The sequence below is a fragment of the Schistocerca americana genome, chromosome 4, assembly GCF_021461395.2.
Source record: "Schistocerca americana isolate TAMUIC-IGC-003095 chromosome 4, iqSchAmer2.1, whole genome shotgun sequence".
Taxonomy (NCBI): Eukaryota; Metazoa; Arthropoda; class Insecta; order Orthoptera; family Acrididae; genus Schistocerca; species Schistocerca americana.
The window spans coordinates 789049243-789066958 of NC_060122.1; the positions used below are offsets into that span (position 1 = coordinate 789049243).

At 42.6% G+C, this 17716-nt stretch overlaps 1 protein-coding gene across 1 annotated transcript in view; it reads left to right on the plus strand.

The window, feature by feature from the left end:
* LOC124613802 (atrial natriuretic peptide receptor 1-like) overlaps positions 1-17716 on the plus strand; it is a 459276-nt gene that overhangs the window by 372863 nt on the left and 68697 nt on the right. The window contains exons 15-17 of the mRNA XM_047142525.1: positions 1039-1162; positions 6104-6172; positions 14721-14895. Of these exons, the coding sequence (XP_046998481.1) occupies positions 1039-1162; positions 6104-6172; positions 14721-14895 (368 nt within the window). The remainder of the gene's footprint in view (positions 1-1038; positions 1163-6103; positions 6173-14720; positions 14896-17716) is intronic.

A 17716-nucleotide genomic window follows, 5' to 3' on the forward strand; every position in this document is an offset into this window, starting at 1 on the left:
GTGAATATGTATATCTACTTCTACGTACATACTCTGCAAGCCACCCTACTCTGTACGCACGCGCTGACAGAAGCGCTGACGCAAGCGCTGTTGGTAAAATATTTACACACGACATAGGTATAATATGTATAATATTTGTTATTTAGTCTATTTCACAAACCGGTTTTCGGCAGTTACACCATCATAAAGTGGCGTCATAGTCAAACACCGGTTTGTGAAACAGACTAAATAACAAACATTATACATAATACGCCAATGTCGTGTGTCTTTTCATTCACACAGAATCACCTTAGTGTCCTCCTGCCTGAACGTCCGTGTGTCTGTCTGACCGTTGAGATCCCCTTTTCTCCCGGAAGGTTATGGGGATCAAGTTGAAATGTATGTCAAATACTGAAGTGTTTTGTCCCTTGGGGTGTGTGGAGAATTTAATCTCCTACGTCAATGCAATCCAGAGGTAGAGCCATTTATATCACATATTTCGGTATTCGCAAGATCACTGATAAAAAATCTATAGGGTACTTCCCGCTGACCTACAATCATAAAATTTGCAACACGGATAGTTTTACATCACAGGTCAATGAAAGAAATTCGAATGTTGATAATTTCTGATTATATCACTTCTTTTGCATTTGTTGTCCATCTGTCTCCCGTCCACCTGCCGGCCGCGGTGGTCTAGCGGTTCTAGGCGCTCAGTCCGGAACCGCGGGACTGCTACGGTCGCAGGTTCGAATCCTGCCTCGGGCATGGATGTGTGTGATGTCCTTAGGTTAGTTAGGTTTAAGTGGTTCTAAGTTCTAGGGGACTGATGACCACAGATGTTAAGAACCATAGTGCTCAGAGCCTGTCCACCTGTTAAGATCCAGATACGGATAAAGGTATCAAGCTGAAATGTATTCAGTGTAAATAATTGAAGCTTCTAAATCAATGCTATCAAGCAATACAGTCGTGTGGTTGAATGCAAGCAGTTATTCCGTGTGTCCAAAATGTTCCGAGACTGAAGGTCTTCCTTACATTTGACAGTCTTTTTCTGTTGGTCAGGTCGGTGGCGAGCCAGCTGATAATGGGTCAGGCTGTGATAGCGGAGACGTACGACAGCGTCACCATCTACTTCAGCGACATCGTCGGCTTCACCGCACTCTCAGCCGAGAGCACGCCAATGCAGGTCAGTATGGTGCACGGAAAAAGCTGAACTTTACTGTTGCTGGTACTGCGTTAAAGGACTTAAGTAACACTTATAAACTGCTAGATAAGTATTAGATACATAAATATCCCGTAGATTCCGTTTAACACCTTGTGTTTGTCTACGTTTTTAGAGGCAGACCGCTACCTGCGTTGGACATGCATATTGAGCAAACCGTATGTGTTCTACTCAGATTAACCATACGTCAGTCACCCGTACAGCACTAATAGAGCGGCAAACCATAAACTGAACACCTGTACGGGTATCTGAGTCCCGCTACGGTACAGATTTAGTGTATGGTGTTTTACGGATATAATCTGCAGATACCTTCAGTTCTAAATGTGAGTCCTTGAGGAAAGGATCGAATTCTTATTCCCCTTTATATAAGTGGGATTAGAGAGGTCATTCTTTGCATTTACGTGTGGTGCTGTTCAAGATGTGGTCATATCTTTGATTTTCATCCCTTGTCATTGTGATTCTATTTACTATAAGGTTTGTCGGAAGAAAATGGAACATGTTTCATTTCCCTAAATGAAGAAGTATATCCTAGTCTTTATAAGTACTATTCTTGTCCGAAAGCTCTATTTCATGTACATTAAACGATTCTTAAGATCCTACATACCAAACACTTTAGTCTGCTGTAAGATAGTTGTAGCTTTCTAGCGCTGGTTTTGCTGTTCTCGATGGTTAGCTAAGTAAGCAATAAATATAAATGCAGACTGCTTTATCGTCCGAAAAAGCTGCCTGTCAACAAAAGTAACGCATCCGAAAAGGGAAGAGGAAATGTAATCAAACTAAAAGGATGAGATCATGTGATGTTATTTCAGTGGTTATAAAACTGAGTAAAATATATAAAAAGCTTCCCAGTATGAGCCCGCTTATCAGTATAACGTTGTACTCCCTCTGGCTGAATGCATGCACTTATTCATTTGGGAACAGCATCATGAAGCCGTTGTGTCCTCTCCTGATGCCATCTGTCTCACAACCGTTGCAATGGGTTCTTGTTGTTGTTGTTATTGTTGTTGTGGTCAGTCCAGAGACTGGTTTGATGCAGCGGTCCATGCTACTCTATCCTGTGCAAGCTCCTTCATCTCCTAGTACCTACTGCAACCTACATCCTTCTGAATCTGTTTAGTGTATTCATCTCTTGGTCTCCCTCTACGATTTTTACCCTCCACGCTGCCCTCCAATACTAAATTCGTGATCCTTTGATGCCTCGGAAGATGTTCTACCAACCGATCCCCTCTTCTAGTGAAGTTGTGACACTAATTTCTCTTCTCCTCAATTCTCTTCAATAGCTCCTCATTAGTTATGTGATCTACCCATCTAATCTTCAGCATTTTTCTGTAGCACCCCATTTCGAAAGCTTCTATTCTCTTCTTGTCCAAACTATTTATCGTCCATGTTTCACTTCCGTACATGGCTACACTCCATACAAATACTTTCAGAAACGAATTCCTGACACTTAAATCTATACTCGGTGTTTCCAAATTTCTCTTCTTTAGAAACGCTTTCCTTGCCATTGCCAGTCTACATTTTATATCCTCTGTAGTTCGACCATCGTGAATTATTTTGCTCCCCAAATAGCAAAACTCATTTACTACTTTAAGCGTCTCATTTCCTAATCTAATTCCCACAGCATCACCCGATTTAATTCGACTACATTCAATTATCCTCGTTTTGCTTTTGTTGATGTACATCTTGTATCCTCCTTTCAAGACACTGTCCATTCCGGTCAGCTGCTCTTCCAGGTCCTTTGATGTCTCTGACATAATTACAATGTCATAGGCGAACCTCAAGGTTTTTATTTCTTCTCCATGGATTGTAATACCTACTCCGAATTTTTCTTTTGTTTTCTTTACTGCTTGCTCAACATCTGGGAGAGGCTACAACCCTGTCTCACTCCCTTCCCAACCACTGCTTCCCTTTCATGGCCCTAGACTCTTATAACTGCCGTCTGGTTTCTGTACAAATTGTAAATAGCCGTCTTAAAATCTGTATATACTGAGGCGGAGTTGCCATTTTAGCCGGCCGTCATGACCGAGCGGTTCTTGGCGCTTAAGCGCAGAACCACGAGGCTGCTAGAGTCACAGATTCGAATACTGCCTCGGGCAGTTAGGTTTACGTAGTTCTAGGTCTAGGGGGCTGATAACCTGAGATGTTAAGTCCCATAGTCCTTAAGAGCCATTTGAACCATTTGCCGTCCTAGCTAGTCCCAGACACCTCTATTTCAGACAGATCTGAGGATCCTGCTGGCAAGCGAGAACCTAAATGTGGCGCTGTTAGTTCACAGAGACACGAGGCATGCGTTAGCGAGCATTATCCTGTTGGAAAATGGCGTCACCACACATAAGCATGAGAGGTAACGCGTGAGTACGCAGGATGTCGGAAACGTACCGTTAACCCTTCAGAGTTCCTCAATCACTACGACCCATGACCTGCAGTCATACTTAGTGCCTCCTCACTCTGTGATGGAAAGAGTAATATCGCTGTGACTCGACAAGGTATTGGAGCAATGGGACCAGCCCCATGGACATCACAATAGTCACTGACAGTAGTCAACGTGGGTAGTGCGAAACGATAGTTGATCACTGACGACAAGGCAGTTCATCAGCAATTGATGCCTCCCGGTAACTTCACCACTCCAAACGAAGCAGTTTGTGTTGTGATATTAACAGCAACTTAGCCTGATACGGTAATTCCCTAATCAGTCTGATGCTGGTCTCCGAGCAAAGGTGCAGGATGACAGAAAGTTGGAGGGAGCTCGGTACTTGTCCTCAGATGGCAAGAGCAGGTGTGAAGCGGTTACTACGAGGTGCATTCAAGTTCTAGAGCCTCCAATTTTTTTCCTCCGGATTGTAAAGAGATAGAAACATGCGCATTGTTTTAAAATGAGACCGCGTTCATTGTCAATACGTCCCAGAGATGGCAGCACCGTAAAGCAGATGGAATTTTACCGCCAGCGGCGAGAATGAGAACTGTTTTAAATACTTAAAATGGAGACGTTTTCCTTACTTGAACAGTGTGCAATCATTCGTTTTCTGAGTTTGCGTGGTGTGAAACCAATTGAAATTCATCGACAGTTGAAGGAGGCATGTGGTGATGGAGTTATGGATGTGTCGAAAGTGCGCTCGTGGGTGCAACAGTTTAATGAAGGCACAACATCGTGTGACAACAAACCGAAACAACATCGGGCTCGCACAAGCCGGTCTGACGACATGATCGAGAAAGTGGAGAGAATTGTTTTGGGGGATCGCCGAATGACTGTTGAACAGATCGCCTCCAGAGTTGGCATTTCTGTGGGCTCTGTGCACACAATCCTGCATGACGACCTGAAAATGCGAAAAGTGTCATTCAGGTGGGTGTCACGAATGCTGACGGACGACCACATGGCTGCCCGTGTGGCATGTTGCCAAGCAATGTTGACGCACAACGACAGCATGAATGGGACTTTCTTTTCGTCATTGTGACAATGGATGAGACGTGGATGCCATTTTTCAATCCAGAAACAAAGCGCCAGTCAGCTCAATGGAAGCACACAGATTCACCGCCACCAAAACAATTTCGGGTAACCGCCAGTACTGAATAAATGATGGTGTCCATGTTCTGGGAGAGCGAGGGCGTAATCCTTACCCATTGCGTTCCAAAGGGCACTACGGTAACAGGTGCATCCTACGAAAGTGATTTGAAGAACAAATTCCTTCCTGCACTGCAACACAAACGTCCGGGAAGAGCTGCACGTGTGCTGTTTCACCAAGACAACGCACCCGCACATCGAGCTAACGTTATGCAACAGTTTCTTCGTGATAACAACTTTGAAGTGATTCCTCATGCTCCCTACTCACCTGATCTGGCTCCTAGTGACTTTTGGCTTTTTCCAACAATGAAAGACACTCTCTGTGGCCGCACATTCACCAGCCGTGCTGCTATTGCCTCAGCGATTTTCCAGTGGTCAAAACAGACTCCTAAAGAAGCCTTCGCTGCTGCCATGGAATCATGTCGTCAGCATTGTGAAAAATGTGTACGTCTGCAGGGCGATTACGTCGAGAAGTAACGCCAGTTTCATCGATTTCGAGTGAGTAGTTAATTAGAAAAAAAATGGCGGCCTTAAAACTCGAATGCACCTCGTACATTCCTTGTGGACAATAGAGAAATCCTCCCGTGTGGTGGTCACGCACGACCGACCGGAAGCTTGACGACCAGCACGGCAACGCTTACGTCCTCAGGCAGTCCAACGTCAGGCAATAGGCTGTTCCGAATGTCCCATAAACCCGGATACTGCACTATTCTATTAGAAGTCCATATGAAAACCTACAATGAGGCCGCATCTGCTCTCAGCCTGTTGCGAATAACACCGTCTCATACGAGTACGCAACATCTACGTCTACTTCACAGTCATCACGCAACATCTGACATTGTTCAAGTCCCTTATATACTCTATCAGGCCTGCCAACAACACTAAACTCTAGAAACGCTAATGTACTCTGGTGCTCGTTCCTCCTGTGAAAGAAAATTGCAGTCCTAATCATTTAAATACCCACTGACGGTGTGTGTGTGTGTTACACTGCCATCTGACCATGTCTTCTGGGTGGTTCACTTCTTTTCAGGCAGTGTAGTTGCGGCATTTAGCTCCTCACACCTCAGCTTCATCTGCCCACATACATTCGGGTCAGTCGATGCGCTACCATCACTTTTTAAGATTTGAATTTCAGTTTGTGTACAGCTCTGTAAGGTGACGGTGTATGAAACGAAGTTGTGCGTTTGCGAAATTTTAAATTTAAATTGTCCAACAATTTGAAACTTACTACTGCGCGGCCGCGATACATAACAGTGCTGTACGCTAGAAGTGTTTGTGTGATCTCTGGCCATGAGGCGTTATTTCCAGTAAATGTATCACTCATAAACTGTCTTACGTTGTTTCAGGTGGTGGATTTGCTGAACGATCTCTACAGCTGTTTCGATTCAATCATTGAAAATTTCGACGTATACAAGGTATATATTCCCAACATTAAATCAAAGTAATTGAAAATTTTGTTGAAATTGTTTTTGAAACTACTTTTGAGTAGATCTACATCTGTACTTCCCAAGCGTCCGTGTGGTGTGTGGCGGAGGGTACGTATTGTCACAGACCCACTCCCGCCGCCTCCCACGCCTGTTATACCACCAAGTCTTTATGCTCTCCATAAAGGACACAAGATATTTTTCCAATACGAAATACTCTTAATTAAATTTTCTCGTACACTTTTTACAATAACGCAAATAATAACTGTAAACTATGTTAAGTTAAGGCATCATATTCAGCCACACACAGAGGTAGTGAGTAATGAATTTGATTTAGGGATAGTCATTAGCATAACATATTACGCCTAATGTCTAGCATGAATGGTACCTCTAGAACACTCACATTACAAAGATTGTTAATGCACTAGTATCCGTAAATGAAATAAGTCTTCAGAAAGTACTATGAAAACAGCATATACACTTATAGTCAATGAGCAATGGATAATATGCGAGTTTACCACAATGATCACTTACTGTGTGATGAACTTTGATCAGCTCTAACAGAACGCAGGATCACTAAACACACGCTCATGTATTAATTACGTCATATGAAACTTTTAATGGGATAGATCACCGCAGCTTTCCCTCGTCCTGAACTGAATACTTACAATAAGTTAAAACAATCAAGTGTGAACTTTATAAAGCAAATGAGTTTGTGTGTTGTGTATTAAGTATCTATATTGCATACTGAAAAAGCATAAATGTTTGTGAGAGCTGATTTTATGTTGCTTCGTCTTTTGAAATCAAACTTGGGTTTGGGATCAGTAAGGTTCTACTTTGTGGTGGTGGTGGTGGTTAGTGTTTAACGTCCCGTCGACAACGAGGTCATTAGAGACGGAGCGCAAGCTCGGGTTAGGGAAGGATTGGGAAGGAAATCGGCCGTGCCCTTTCAAAGGAACCATCCCGGCATTTGCCTGAAACGATTTAGGGAAATCACGGAAAACCTAAATCTGGATGGCCGGAGACGGGATTGAACCGTCGTCCTCCCGAATGCGAGGCCAGTGTGCTAACCACTGCGCCACCTCGCTCGGTTCTACTTTGTATTTTCGGTGATACATGTAGGCTCCATTTTGAAGGAGGTAATGTATAGTACTAGAGTCTTCACAGAGACATGGTTGAGGAATGTGGGACCAAAGTTTTGGTTAATTCGGAGGGCTTTGCAAATTTTGGTGTTGGTACTTAAATTTTGCTCACATTCGACTTGTCCCACAGTGATCTCAGGATCACACCACACTGGGATATAGGACTTAGTCGAAATTGTAACTGAAGGAGCGATTTTCGACTAATTTCTTAATCCTGTCATACTTGCAGCGTAATGGGATTAGTGGCAAATTTTAAGAAACACCTACATCTTCTTTCCTTGGCAAATCACAGTGATTTCACAAAGTCACCTCACTAACGTGCTAATGTACTTGTAGTTGCCACAGAATTCCGAAACAGTGGTTTATTAAACTGGTAAGTGAGGATTAGTCAGTTCTGTTGGTTATGAAAAAGCACGTTCTTGGTATAAAAATGGTCGTATGATTTCTCCTCTTACATTGTTGCCAAGGCACACTAATTCTCATTTCATTAGCTGTTGATGAACCTTACAAATTAGATGATTCCATAGAAAAAGTGTGTAGTTATTCATATGTCACGATACAGAAAGTAGTTTTGTTTGTAAGCCATATGGCGAAGCGGTCTGTTCCTTGCATGCCCCATTTGTCAAAATCTCGTTTCGCATCTTGAAACTTTTTTTGAGATGTAAGAGATGTTATAAATATATCAGTAATACCTAATCGTTTGCGCATTCATGCTGAATGAAAGTTGTACATACAAATCATTTTCTCAAGACTGCGGGTAGTAATAGAACTTTTACCCAGTTTAAAGTCCGCCCCGGTAGCTGAGTGGTCAGCGTGACAGACTGTTAATCCTAAGGGCCCGGGTTCGATTCCCGGCTGGGTCGGAAATTTCCTCCGCTCAGGGACTGGGTGTTGTGTTGTCCTAATCATTATCATTTCATCCCCATCGACACGCAGGTCGCCGAAGTGGCGTCAAATCGAAAGACCTGCACCAGGCGAACGGTCTACCCGACGGGAGGCCCTAGCCACACGACATTTCCATTTACCCAGTTTAAAGAAAAATTTAGTATGTTAGCTACATTTTATACACAACAATGTGTGACCTGACATAAAGCAAACGTAAACTCACAGTGGCTCCTATCTTTCATTTAGATCTATTCTAATCTAGGTCAGTGTGTTACTTAATATCAAAACATAACAATCTCTGCGACAATTAAACACTAGTTAGTTCATCATGTGGCTTATCAATGAGGTTAGAAGATCCGAAAGAATGACATGTCTTTACTGAACAGTATCTTTAAAATTGTTTGAGAAAGGTCCCAGAGCAGCAGGCGTGTGCACACAGCCATTCCCGTTTTGCAGTGCACAGACGACCTGCAGCTCTGAAAGAAGCAAAGAACGTTTCGTTCGGTAGGAGGTGCTGACATCTAGCGGCCACTGGGAGCTGTCCCATTAGATAACATGGCGATATTCTTTGTGCTACTTGTAGTCGCCTTACGCTGGACTGCGCTACGCAGATACTCCGCTTTCTTTGTGTACACACCCTAACAATCCTCCCAGGGAGGTGGCTAGCAGGGCTACATGCCAAATACTGTCTGAAAAAGTCACAGAACAGAGATAAATTTGAATATCACCCCAAAAAATTAAACCAACTTTTAGAAGAGAGAAATGGTATCTTACACTAAAATCCGGCTCAGACAGGAAAACTAGAATTGAATACAAGCAAATGTTAAAAAATAACAGCTAAAGTAGACAGAGAGAAGGGATAGCCCCCCGTGATTGGCTGGTGCTTCTTGTTACGAAGTGCTGGCCTGGCAGAAGGTGCCATCTGCCAAGGTTTTCCACTCGTGGAGACTTAGTGAAGATCATCTTGGCTTCTCGAGTAAGCTTGGTGGACGGTAGTGGTATGCCGTCGTGGTAACACTGTAGAAACTCGTTTTTGCTTGCTAACCGTAAGACATTGATGTTTGGGGGGGTGGGGGCGGGGATTGTGTTGTTTGGGGGTGGAGACCAGACAATGAGGTCATCGGTGTCATCGGATTAGGGAAGGATGGGGTAGGAAGTCGGCAATGCCCTTTCAAAGGAACCATCCCGGCAAGTGCCTGGAGCGATTTAGGGAAATCACGGAAAACTTTAACCAGGATGGCCGGACGCAAGATTGAACCGTCGTCCTCCAGAATGCGAGTCCAGTGTGCTAACCACTGCGCCACCTCGCTCTGTCATTGATATTTCTGTTACAGCTGTAAGATTTTTGTGGACAGAAAAACTATGGCTCACATGGCTCTGAGCACTATGCGACTTAACTTCTGAGGTCATCAGTCGCCTAGAACCTAGAACTAATTAAACCTAAGTAACATATGGACGTCACATACATCCATTCCCGAAGCAGGATTTGAACCTGCGACCGTAGCCTTCGCTCGGCTCCATACTGTAGCGCCTAGAACCGCACGGCCATTCCGTATAGAACAACTATGAGTCACTTGTTAATACTTGAAGAGTATTAGAATTGCTAGTGCTTTTCTAAAGGATTTTCTAATTAGACTGAATAAAATTTTATTTCTGTTCTCAGATTTTTTGGAATGCTTGTTCTCCTGGAAACCCAGTCACTCATACGAGATCTAATGTTACTATCACATTTTCAGCTCGTTGCTTGTCAGCCGTTACACACAGGTTAAAACCTAGCTGGCATCAGATGTACTACAGCTTTCGTCACCCACACGATGATACTTTATATTGCTCACCAGTTTAGTTTCCAACGCTGAATTAATAGGTTATATGCTGCACTGAGACCTTCTGCTTGCTTTCGCTATCTGCGATATTTAACGGCGACCTCTGTCATCAACTATCATGTATACTACAGTAGTTGCATCTGACGGCAGCAGTTTTTCCCGAGTAAATTATTAAAGTTCCAGTGATGAACGGCGGATTGTATTTACACTGCCTCAGAGATGTGGTTACTGGGATCGGTCACCTGGAGGCCTTCTATATGAACGCCGAGCTATATACGGCATCTCCTTCTTATTAAAATTAAGTTTGTTCTCTTCGTAACCTACCTGCAGGCTAGTCTTCAAAATGATCCTGCTAACATGCGGTCGGTTAATCACACTCAGTAGCTGTGAATTGATATAGGCACTACAGAAGCAGTTCCAACCTTCCGCTTGATATTTGAAACATGACTCAAGTAAAATCAAGACATGTTCATACGATTTGTCTACTGTGAAAAAGCGTTTGACGGAGAAAAACTGAGCAAAAATTCTCAGGAAGATTGGTCTAACTTATCGTGAAAGAGGACTAGTATGCAATATGTACAGTAACTAACGGAAAAGTGAAGAATGGAGAAAACAGAATGAAGTGACTGAATTAGAAAAGATATACGACAAGATCACAGTATTTCGCCCCTACTGTTCAGTCTATACACCGAAGAAGCAATGAAGGAAAGGAAGTATTAATAACTAGAATATCTAGCATTAATGTTCCACAGTGATATTTACTACTTCGTTATGAACTGGCTTGTTACCAGACGGCCAGTGTGGCCGAGCGGTTCTAGGCGCTTCAGTCTGGAAACGCGAGACCGCTACTGTCGCAGGTTCGAATCCTGCCTCGGGCATGGATGTGTGTGATGTCCTTGGGTTAGTTAGGTTTAAGTAGTTCTAAGTTCTAGGGGACTGATGACCTCAGATGTTAAGTCCCATAGTGCTCAGAGCCATTTGAACCATTTTTTTTATTGCTTTCGACCTCATAGGTCATTGTCAGATAATTTAATGCTAAACAGATAGTATACAAAACTTCTGCAAGAATTCGTATTTGTACATAGAATGTTGTACCAAGATATGTGACATTTTCTGACGGCATCGATACAGAACACAAGTATGATGTGACACCTAAAGAGATTCTGAACAAATAAATCTTATATTACAGTATATTAAAATATTAAAACTATATGACTGTATAAAACACAACTGTTCTACACGTGAGTAGTGGTACAGACTGCTATGTCATATGGACAAACTGGTGAATGTATCGAACACACCGAATAAAGGTAGGGGAATAAAGAAGTCTATGGAATGTGGCTGTGGAACAGTTATAACAAGCTTTTTACTTAATGGTCAGAGAAATAATAACTGGCTCCTGCTCTAACAAGGGTGTGTAATGGAACAGTGTTTGGTCATTAAGGACCAGTTCAGGATTCTTTGATTGGTGTTTCTTAATGGGCATTATTTCAAGAAACGTTCAGAAGTGTAGTAAAATACAGGATGAAAAGAAACGTCAATGATAAGGTTCATTAATGACACTTTAATCTCTGTGTAAGTGAAAAATAATTCCAGAACACGATGCAGTTCAGTTAGCACATAACATGGTTTGACAGAAAATGAAGAAGTACGAAGATCATGAGTATCGGAAACGAGATTAGCAATGAGTTTATCATCATCAAATTGAAGACCTCAAACTAGATTAAGTGAAGATATTCTGCTGTCTTAAAAGGACAGCAATGTATGACGCACGAAGCAAGGAGTACACAAAAAGCAGACTGAAAGAGACAAAGAGGGTATTCTTGTGTAAAATAAGTTTATTAGTATCAAACATTGGTCTTAATTTGAGCTAGAAATTTTCATAACTTAGGTCCAAAATTAAGGCGTTGCGTAGAAATGAATTATGGAGGGAAAACGGAAGGAAACAGAATCGAAACGTTTCAGATGTAGTGCTGTGGGGAGATGTCGGTAATCAGGGTGACTGTGAAGATAAGAAATGAAGAGATTTTCTGCAGAATAGAGGAAGAGAGAAATATGTGATATACATTTAAAAGAAGAAGAGGCAGGAAGATAGGACATGTGTTAAGGCATCATCGATTAAATTCCATTTTACCTGAGGGAGCTGTAGGGAGTAAAGGCTATGGGCAAAAACAGAAATTGCAATTTATCCAACAAATAACTGGGACGGAGCCATAAGAGAGAACATTGACCCAGCCAGAAGATTGATGACTAAAAACAAAAAATAAATAAAAATACTTCCCTGTTTAGCAATAGCCTCAGGAACTAGGGATATTCTGAAGCTAGTAATGCCAATCGACCTAAACTATTTTTCACAAAGTGTATGGTAGCTGGTTACTTATTCAGTTATGACACAAAGAGGTTTCTTTCCTACGATGTTTTATTTTAGAAGTAACTTTCAATTATATTTCTCTTTTTATTGTTGACATTCGCTGTAAGGAAATTGTACATGGGATGTGTCATTCAACATCCAGTATTACGAAGACAGGCCTTTACGATATAATTATAAGCAGAATTCTGTCTAAATCGTAACCTTGTAGTCAGTCTATTGTATGCAGTTCACAGATAATTATCAACGGTAGCACTAAAATGAGAAGAATATCCAACAACAAAACGTTGAAATATCATAAATACACGATGTTTTTTCTTCTCCTTCTTCTTCCCTAAACGTTTCTGTTTATGCAGGTCATTCCCAGAGCCCCTTCCGATCTTCTCTTTTCTCCCAGAGTCTACCGTTCAGCATTTCTTCATACTGCACTCCTCTTCAGTCCACATCAATCGTCACCTGGCTTCCCCATCTTGTCGTCGTCTTACAACTGCTCTCCTTCACAGATTCTGTACATTCTAGACCTCTTCTTGCAAGTCTTTCTGGTCACATTCTTTTAATGTGGGCAGGCCATCTCAGCCTATTTTTTTCCATAGTTCTTTTAGGGGATTCATCTGACGGTGTGTAGTTTTGTTTCAATCATTATCACATCTCCTGTCGTCTTACCCAGGATCCCTGGTAGAAAACACATCCCGGTTGCTTGTAGCCTGCTCAGATCTTTCTTTACCCAAGTCCAGCATTCTGATCCATTGGTAAAAATTGGCAGGTAATATGCCTTGTACACTACAACTTGGCTTTCGCAAGTACTTTCCAATTTCTAATTTTATGAGATATATAATGATAAAATTTTCATCAATTGTGTCTCCTTTCCGAAATTTCGTCCTTGATATTTCCTTTCTTGTTTAACTTACTTCTCAGATATTGTAAAACATCTAATTCGTTAATTAGTTGTCCATTACAAATTCCACCTTCACTATTTATTTTTCCTGCTGATGTTCACTACCTCATTGTTTGCTAAGCTTATTTCCATGTGTTATTCTTCAATTGTCTCTGTTGTTCTTTTTAATTTCTGCTCGTTTTATTCCTAAATCATCTCATTATATGCATGTGCTATGATTTTAATGCAATCTTATATTGATTCTTGGCGAAGTTTCTTTATTTTTGTTGTCCATGACTATAGTAAAGAGCACTCGAGAGAACACACATCCTTAGCGAACATATATGATTTCTTGCTATCTATTATAGTGCAATACTGTTATTTGTTGTACAAATTTCTTCTTCTGAGCTGCATTCCTTTTGACAATAGCAGTCTATTCAGACCTTACCATATCTCTTCCCTTCTAAATGCATCAAGGTCTTTTTTATATCTATAAACGCTACTATGATAGCTTTCCCAAATTGCTGTTTCCTTTCTACTAGTTGCCTGGCTGTAAATATGGCATCTGTAGTTGATCTTCCACGTCAAATCCTTGTTGCTCTCCCTCAAGTCCAACATTTGGTCCACATGGTAGGAGACTATCAATAGCAGGAAGTAGCGGATTGCCCACAAGGAGAAGGAAGTGGGGACTGTGTGTACCACGAGCCCCCTACGGTAGTTGTGAAGGTCCTACAAGAACACTGGAAAATGACAGCCAGCGCAGCTCTGGTGAAGCTATGAAATGTCCAGCAAGCCAGTAGTGGATAATCCTTTTGCTTTCAACAACCAATAAGCTAGTGCTTACATATGATGATTAATATGTTGATACCGATTTCTTGAATGTCGATCGTTATGACTGTTTTCAATTCAGTAAAATTTAATGCCTGTGTGCATTGTAAAAGTAATCCCAAAACCTAAATTCTGAAGGAATTCTGAACTTGTCAAAAGACCAAAAACAGGTCAACCGATCATACCTTTACTGGAAATCGGCTTTAAACCGTGTCGTATGATGTTGTGGCGTGTGACATTGCGCCATACACACATAGGAAGAGAAGAAAATACTGACAATATGTATTATGCTCCCATATTATGAAAGTTGTGGTGACAGATGGGTCTGTAGAGAAGCCCATGATCCTGGGAAGGTTGCTATTTGTCGAAAACAATGAACGAGAATACGAAATCTTTTTTGTGTGATACTGATTCGTAGGGTATCCCGAGGCCTCGGTTAAGTTAGATGGAGACAATCAGGGTCTGAGGTGGAAAATGGTACCGAAAGTTTCATTTTGTCCCCCAAAGATAGCATGAAAGAGAAGCATGAACATGTTCGATTCTTGGTTTTGACTTGTAAGCACTGTCAGGGGAAGTAATGCTTTGATGAATGTGCACTCACGCCTCTCTTTCCCGGCAGGTGGAGACCATCGGCGACGCGTACATGGTGGTGTCGGGGCTGCCGGTGCGGAACGGTACGCTGCACGCCCGCGAGGTGGCTCGCATGGCGCTGGCGCTGCTACAGGCAGTGCGGGGATTCACCATCCGCCACCGGCCGCACGACCAGCTCAAGCTGCGCATCGGCATCCACACAGGTAGGCAACCCAGCAACACACAGCAATTACTGCGAAGTCCGGGGCGTTCATTGCTGATGTAGCTGTTCTTTAAAATTCCCTATGTTTGTACTGTTAGTCGTAAGGAGAGACAGCAGATGCTTTTGTTGTAAGCTATGTGAGTCACTTGCAGACTGTCCATATTACTCAATGGGTAAACCGATCGCAGCCTTAGCTGCAGGTTGCCTACATAACGACTCCCAACGGCAAAAAACTAAATATCCAGAATTTCATAAATTTACTAACAGAATTTACATATTTAAAACGTTGTTGCAATCTGCTCATTGTCCGCCCCCAGTAGCTGAATGGCGAGCATGACAGATTGCCAATCCTCTGGGCCAGGGTTCGATTCCCGGCTGGGTCGGGGAATTTTCTCCGTCCAGGGACTGGGTGTTGTGCTGCACTCATCATCATTCTATCATCCTCATGTACTGCAGGTCCCCAAAGTGGCGTCAAACTGAAAGGCCGGCACCTGGCGAACGGTCTGCTCGACAGGGAGCCCTAGCCATATGAGTGAATAAAAATCTGCTTATTAAGAGGTAAAATTATATATTTAAGCCTTAATAAATTATATCAAATACCAAAGTGTCGTGGGCCAGAGTGCTCACTGCGCGCGTGTCACCTACACCAGCAGTCGGCAATTGGCGGACCGCGGCGCAGCCCTTGACCGCGTTAGGTCTACATCTACATCTACATCTACATTTATACTCCGCAAGCCACCCAACGGTGTGTGGCGGAGGGCACTATACGTGCCACTGTCATTACCTCCCTTTCCTGTTCCAGTCGCGTATGGTTTGCGGGAAGAACGACTGTCTGAAAGCCTCCTTGCGCGCTCTAACCTCTCTAATTTTACATTCGTGGTCTCCTCGGGAGGTATAAGTAGGGGGAAGCAATATATTCGATACCTCATCCAGAAACGCACCCTCTAGAAACCTGGCGAGCAAGCTACACTGCGATGCAGAGCGCCTCTCTTGCAGAGTCTGCCACTTGAGTTTGCTAAACATCTCTGTAACGCTATCACGGTTACCAAATAACCCTGTGACGAAACGCGCCGCTCTTCTTTGGATCTTCTCTATCTCCTCCGTCAACCCGATCTGGTACGGATCCCACACTGATGAGCAATACTCAAGTATAGGTCGAATGAGTGTTTTGTAAGCCACCTTCTTTGTTGATGGACTACATTTTCTAAGCACTCTCCCAATGAATCTCATCCTGGTACCCGCCTTACCAACAATTAATTTTATATGATCATTCCACTTCAAATCGTTCCGCACGCATACTCCCAGATATTTTACAGAAGTAACTGCTACCAGTGTTTGTTCCGCTATCATATAATCATACAATAAAGGATCCTTCTTTCTATGTATTCGCAATAAATTACATTTGTCTATGTTAAGGGACAGTTGCCACTCCCTGCACCAAGTGCCTATCCGCTGCTGATCTTCCTGCATTTCGCTACAATTTTCTAATGCTGCAACTTCTCTGTATACTACACCATCATCCGCGAAAAGCCGCATGGAACTTCCGACACTATCTACTAGGTCATTTATATTTATTGTGAAAAGCAATGGTCCCATAACACTCCCCTGTGGCACGCCAGAGGTTACTTTAACGTCTGTAGACGTCTCTCCATTGATAACAACATGCTGTGTTCTGTTTGCTAAAAACTCTTCAATCCAGCCACACAGCTGGTTTGATATTCCGTAGGCTCTTACTTTGTTTATCAGACGACAGTGCGGAACTGTATCGAACGCGTTCCGGAAGTCAAGAAAAATAGCATCTACCTGGGACCCTGTATCTAATATTTTAAGGGTCTCATGAACAAATAAACCGAGTTGGGTCTCACACGATCGCTGTTTCCGGAATCCATGTTGATTCCTACATAGTAGATTCTGGGTTTCCAAAAACGACATGATACTCGAGCAAAAAACATGTGCTAAAGTTCAACAACAGATCGACGTCAGAGATATAGGTCTATAGTTTTGCGCATCTGCTCGACGACCCTTCTTGAAGACTGGGACTACCTGTGCTCTTTTCCAATCATTTCGAACCCTCCGTTCCTCTAGAGACTTGCGGTACACGGCTGTTAGAAGAGGGGCAAGTGCTTTCGCGTACTCTGTGTAGAATCGAATTGGTATCCCGTCAGGTCCAGTGGACTTTCCTCTGTTGAGTGATTCCAGTTGCTTTTCTATTCCTTGGACACTTATTTCGATGTCAGCCATTTTTTCGTTTGTGCGAGGATTTAGAGAAGGAACTGCAGTGCGGTCTTCCTCTGTGAAACAGCTTTGGAAAAAGGTCAAGAACTGGTCAGCGAAAAATACGTTTTAAGCACAAATTACGTTCTCATATTAGTTAAAAAATATTTTTCTGTAGATAACGATTCGTTTCAGCGTCACTCTTGTAATTTTTTACAACAGTGTAAAATTAACTGCTGAATAATTACACTGATGGGCCAAAGAGATTAGTATAGTCATGCGTATTCAAATACAGAGATATATAAACTGGCGGAATACGGCGCTGCTGTCGGCAACGTCTATAAAAGACAATCAGTGTCGAACGCAATTGTTAAATCGGTTATTGCTGCTCCAAGGGCAGGTTATCCAGTTTTAAGAGAATTTCAAAGAGGTGTTATATTCGGCGCATGAGCGATGGAACACAGCATCTCCGAGGTAGCAACGAAGTGGGGACTTTCCCTTAAGATCATTTCACGAGTGTACCGTGAATACCAGGAATAAGCCACAACATCAAATCTCCGACATCGCTGCGCCCAGAAAAGGATCCTGCCAGAACAAGTCTAACGACG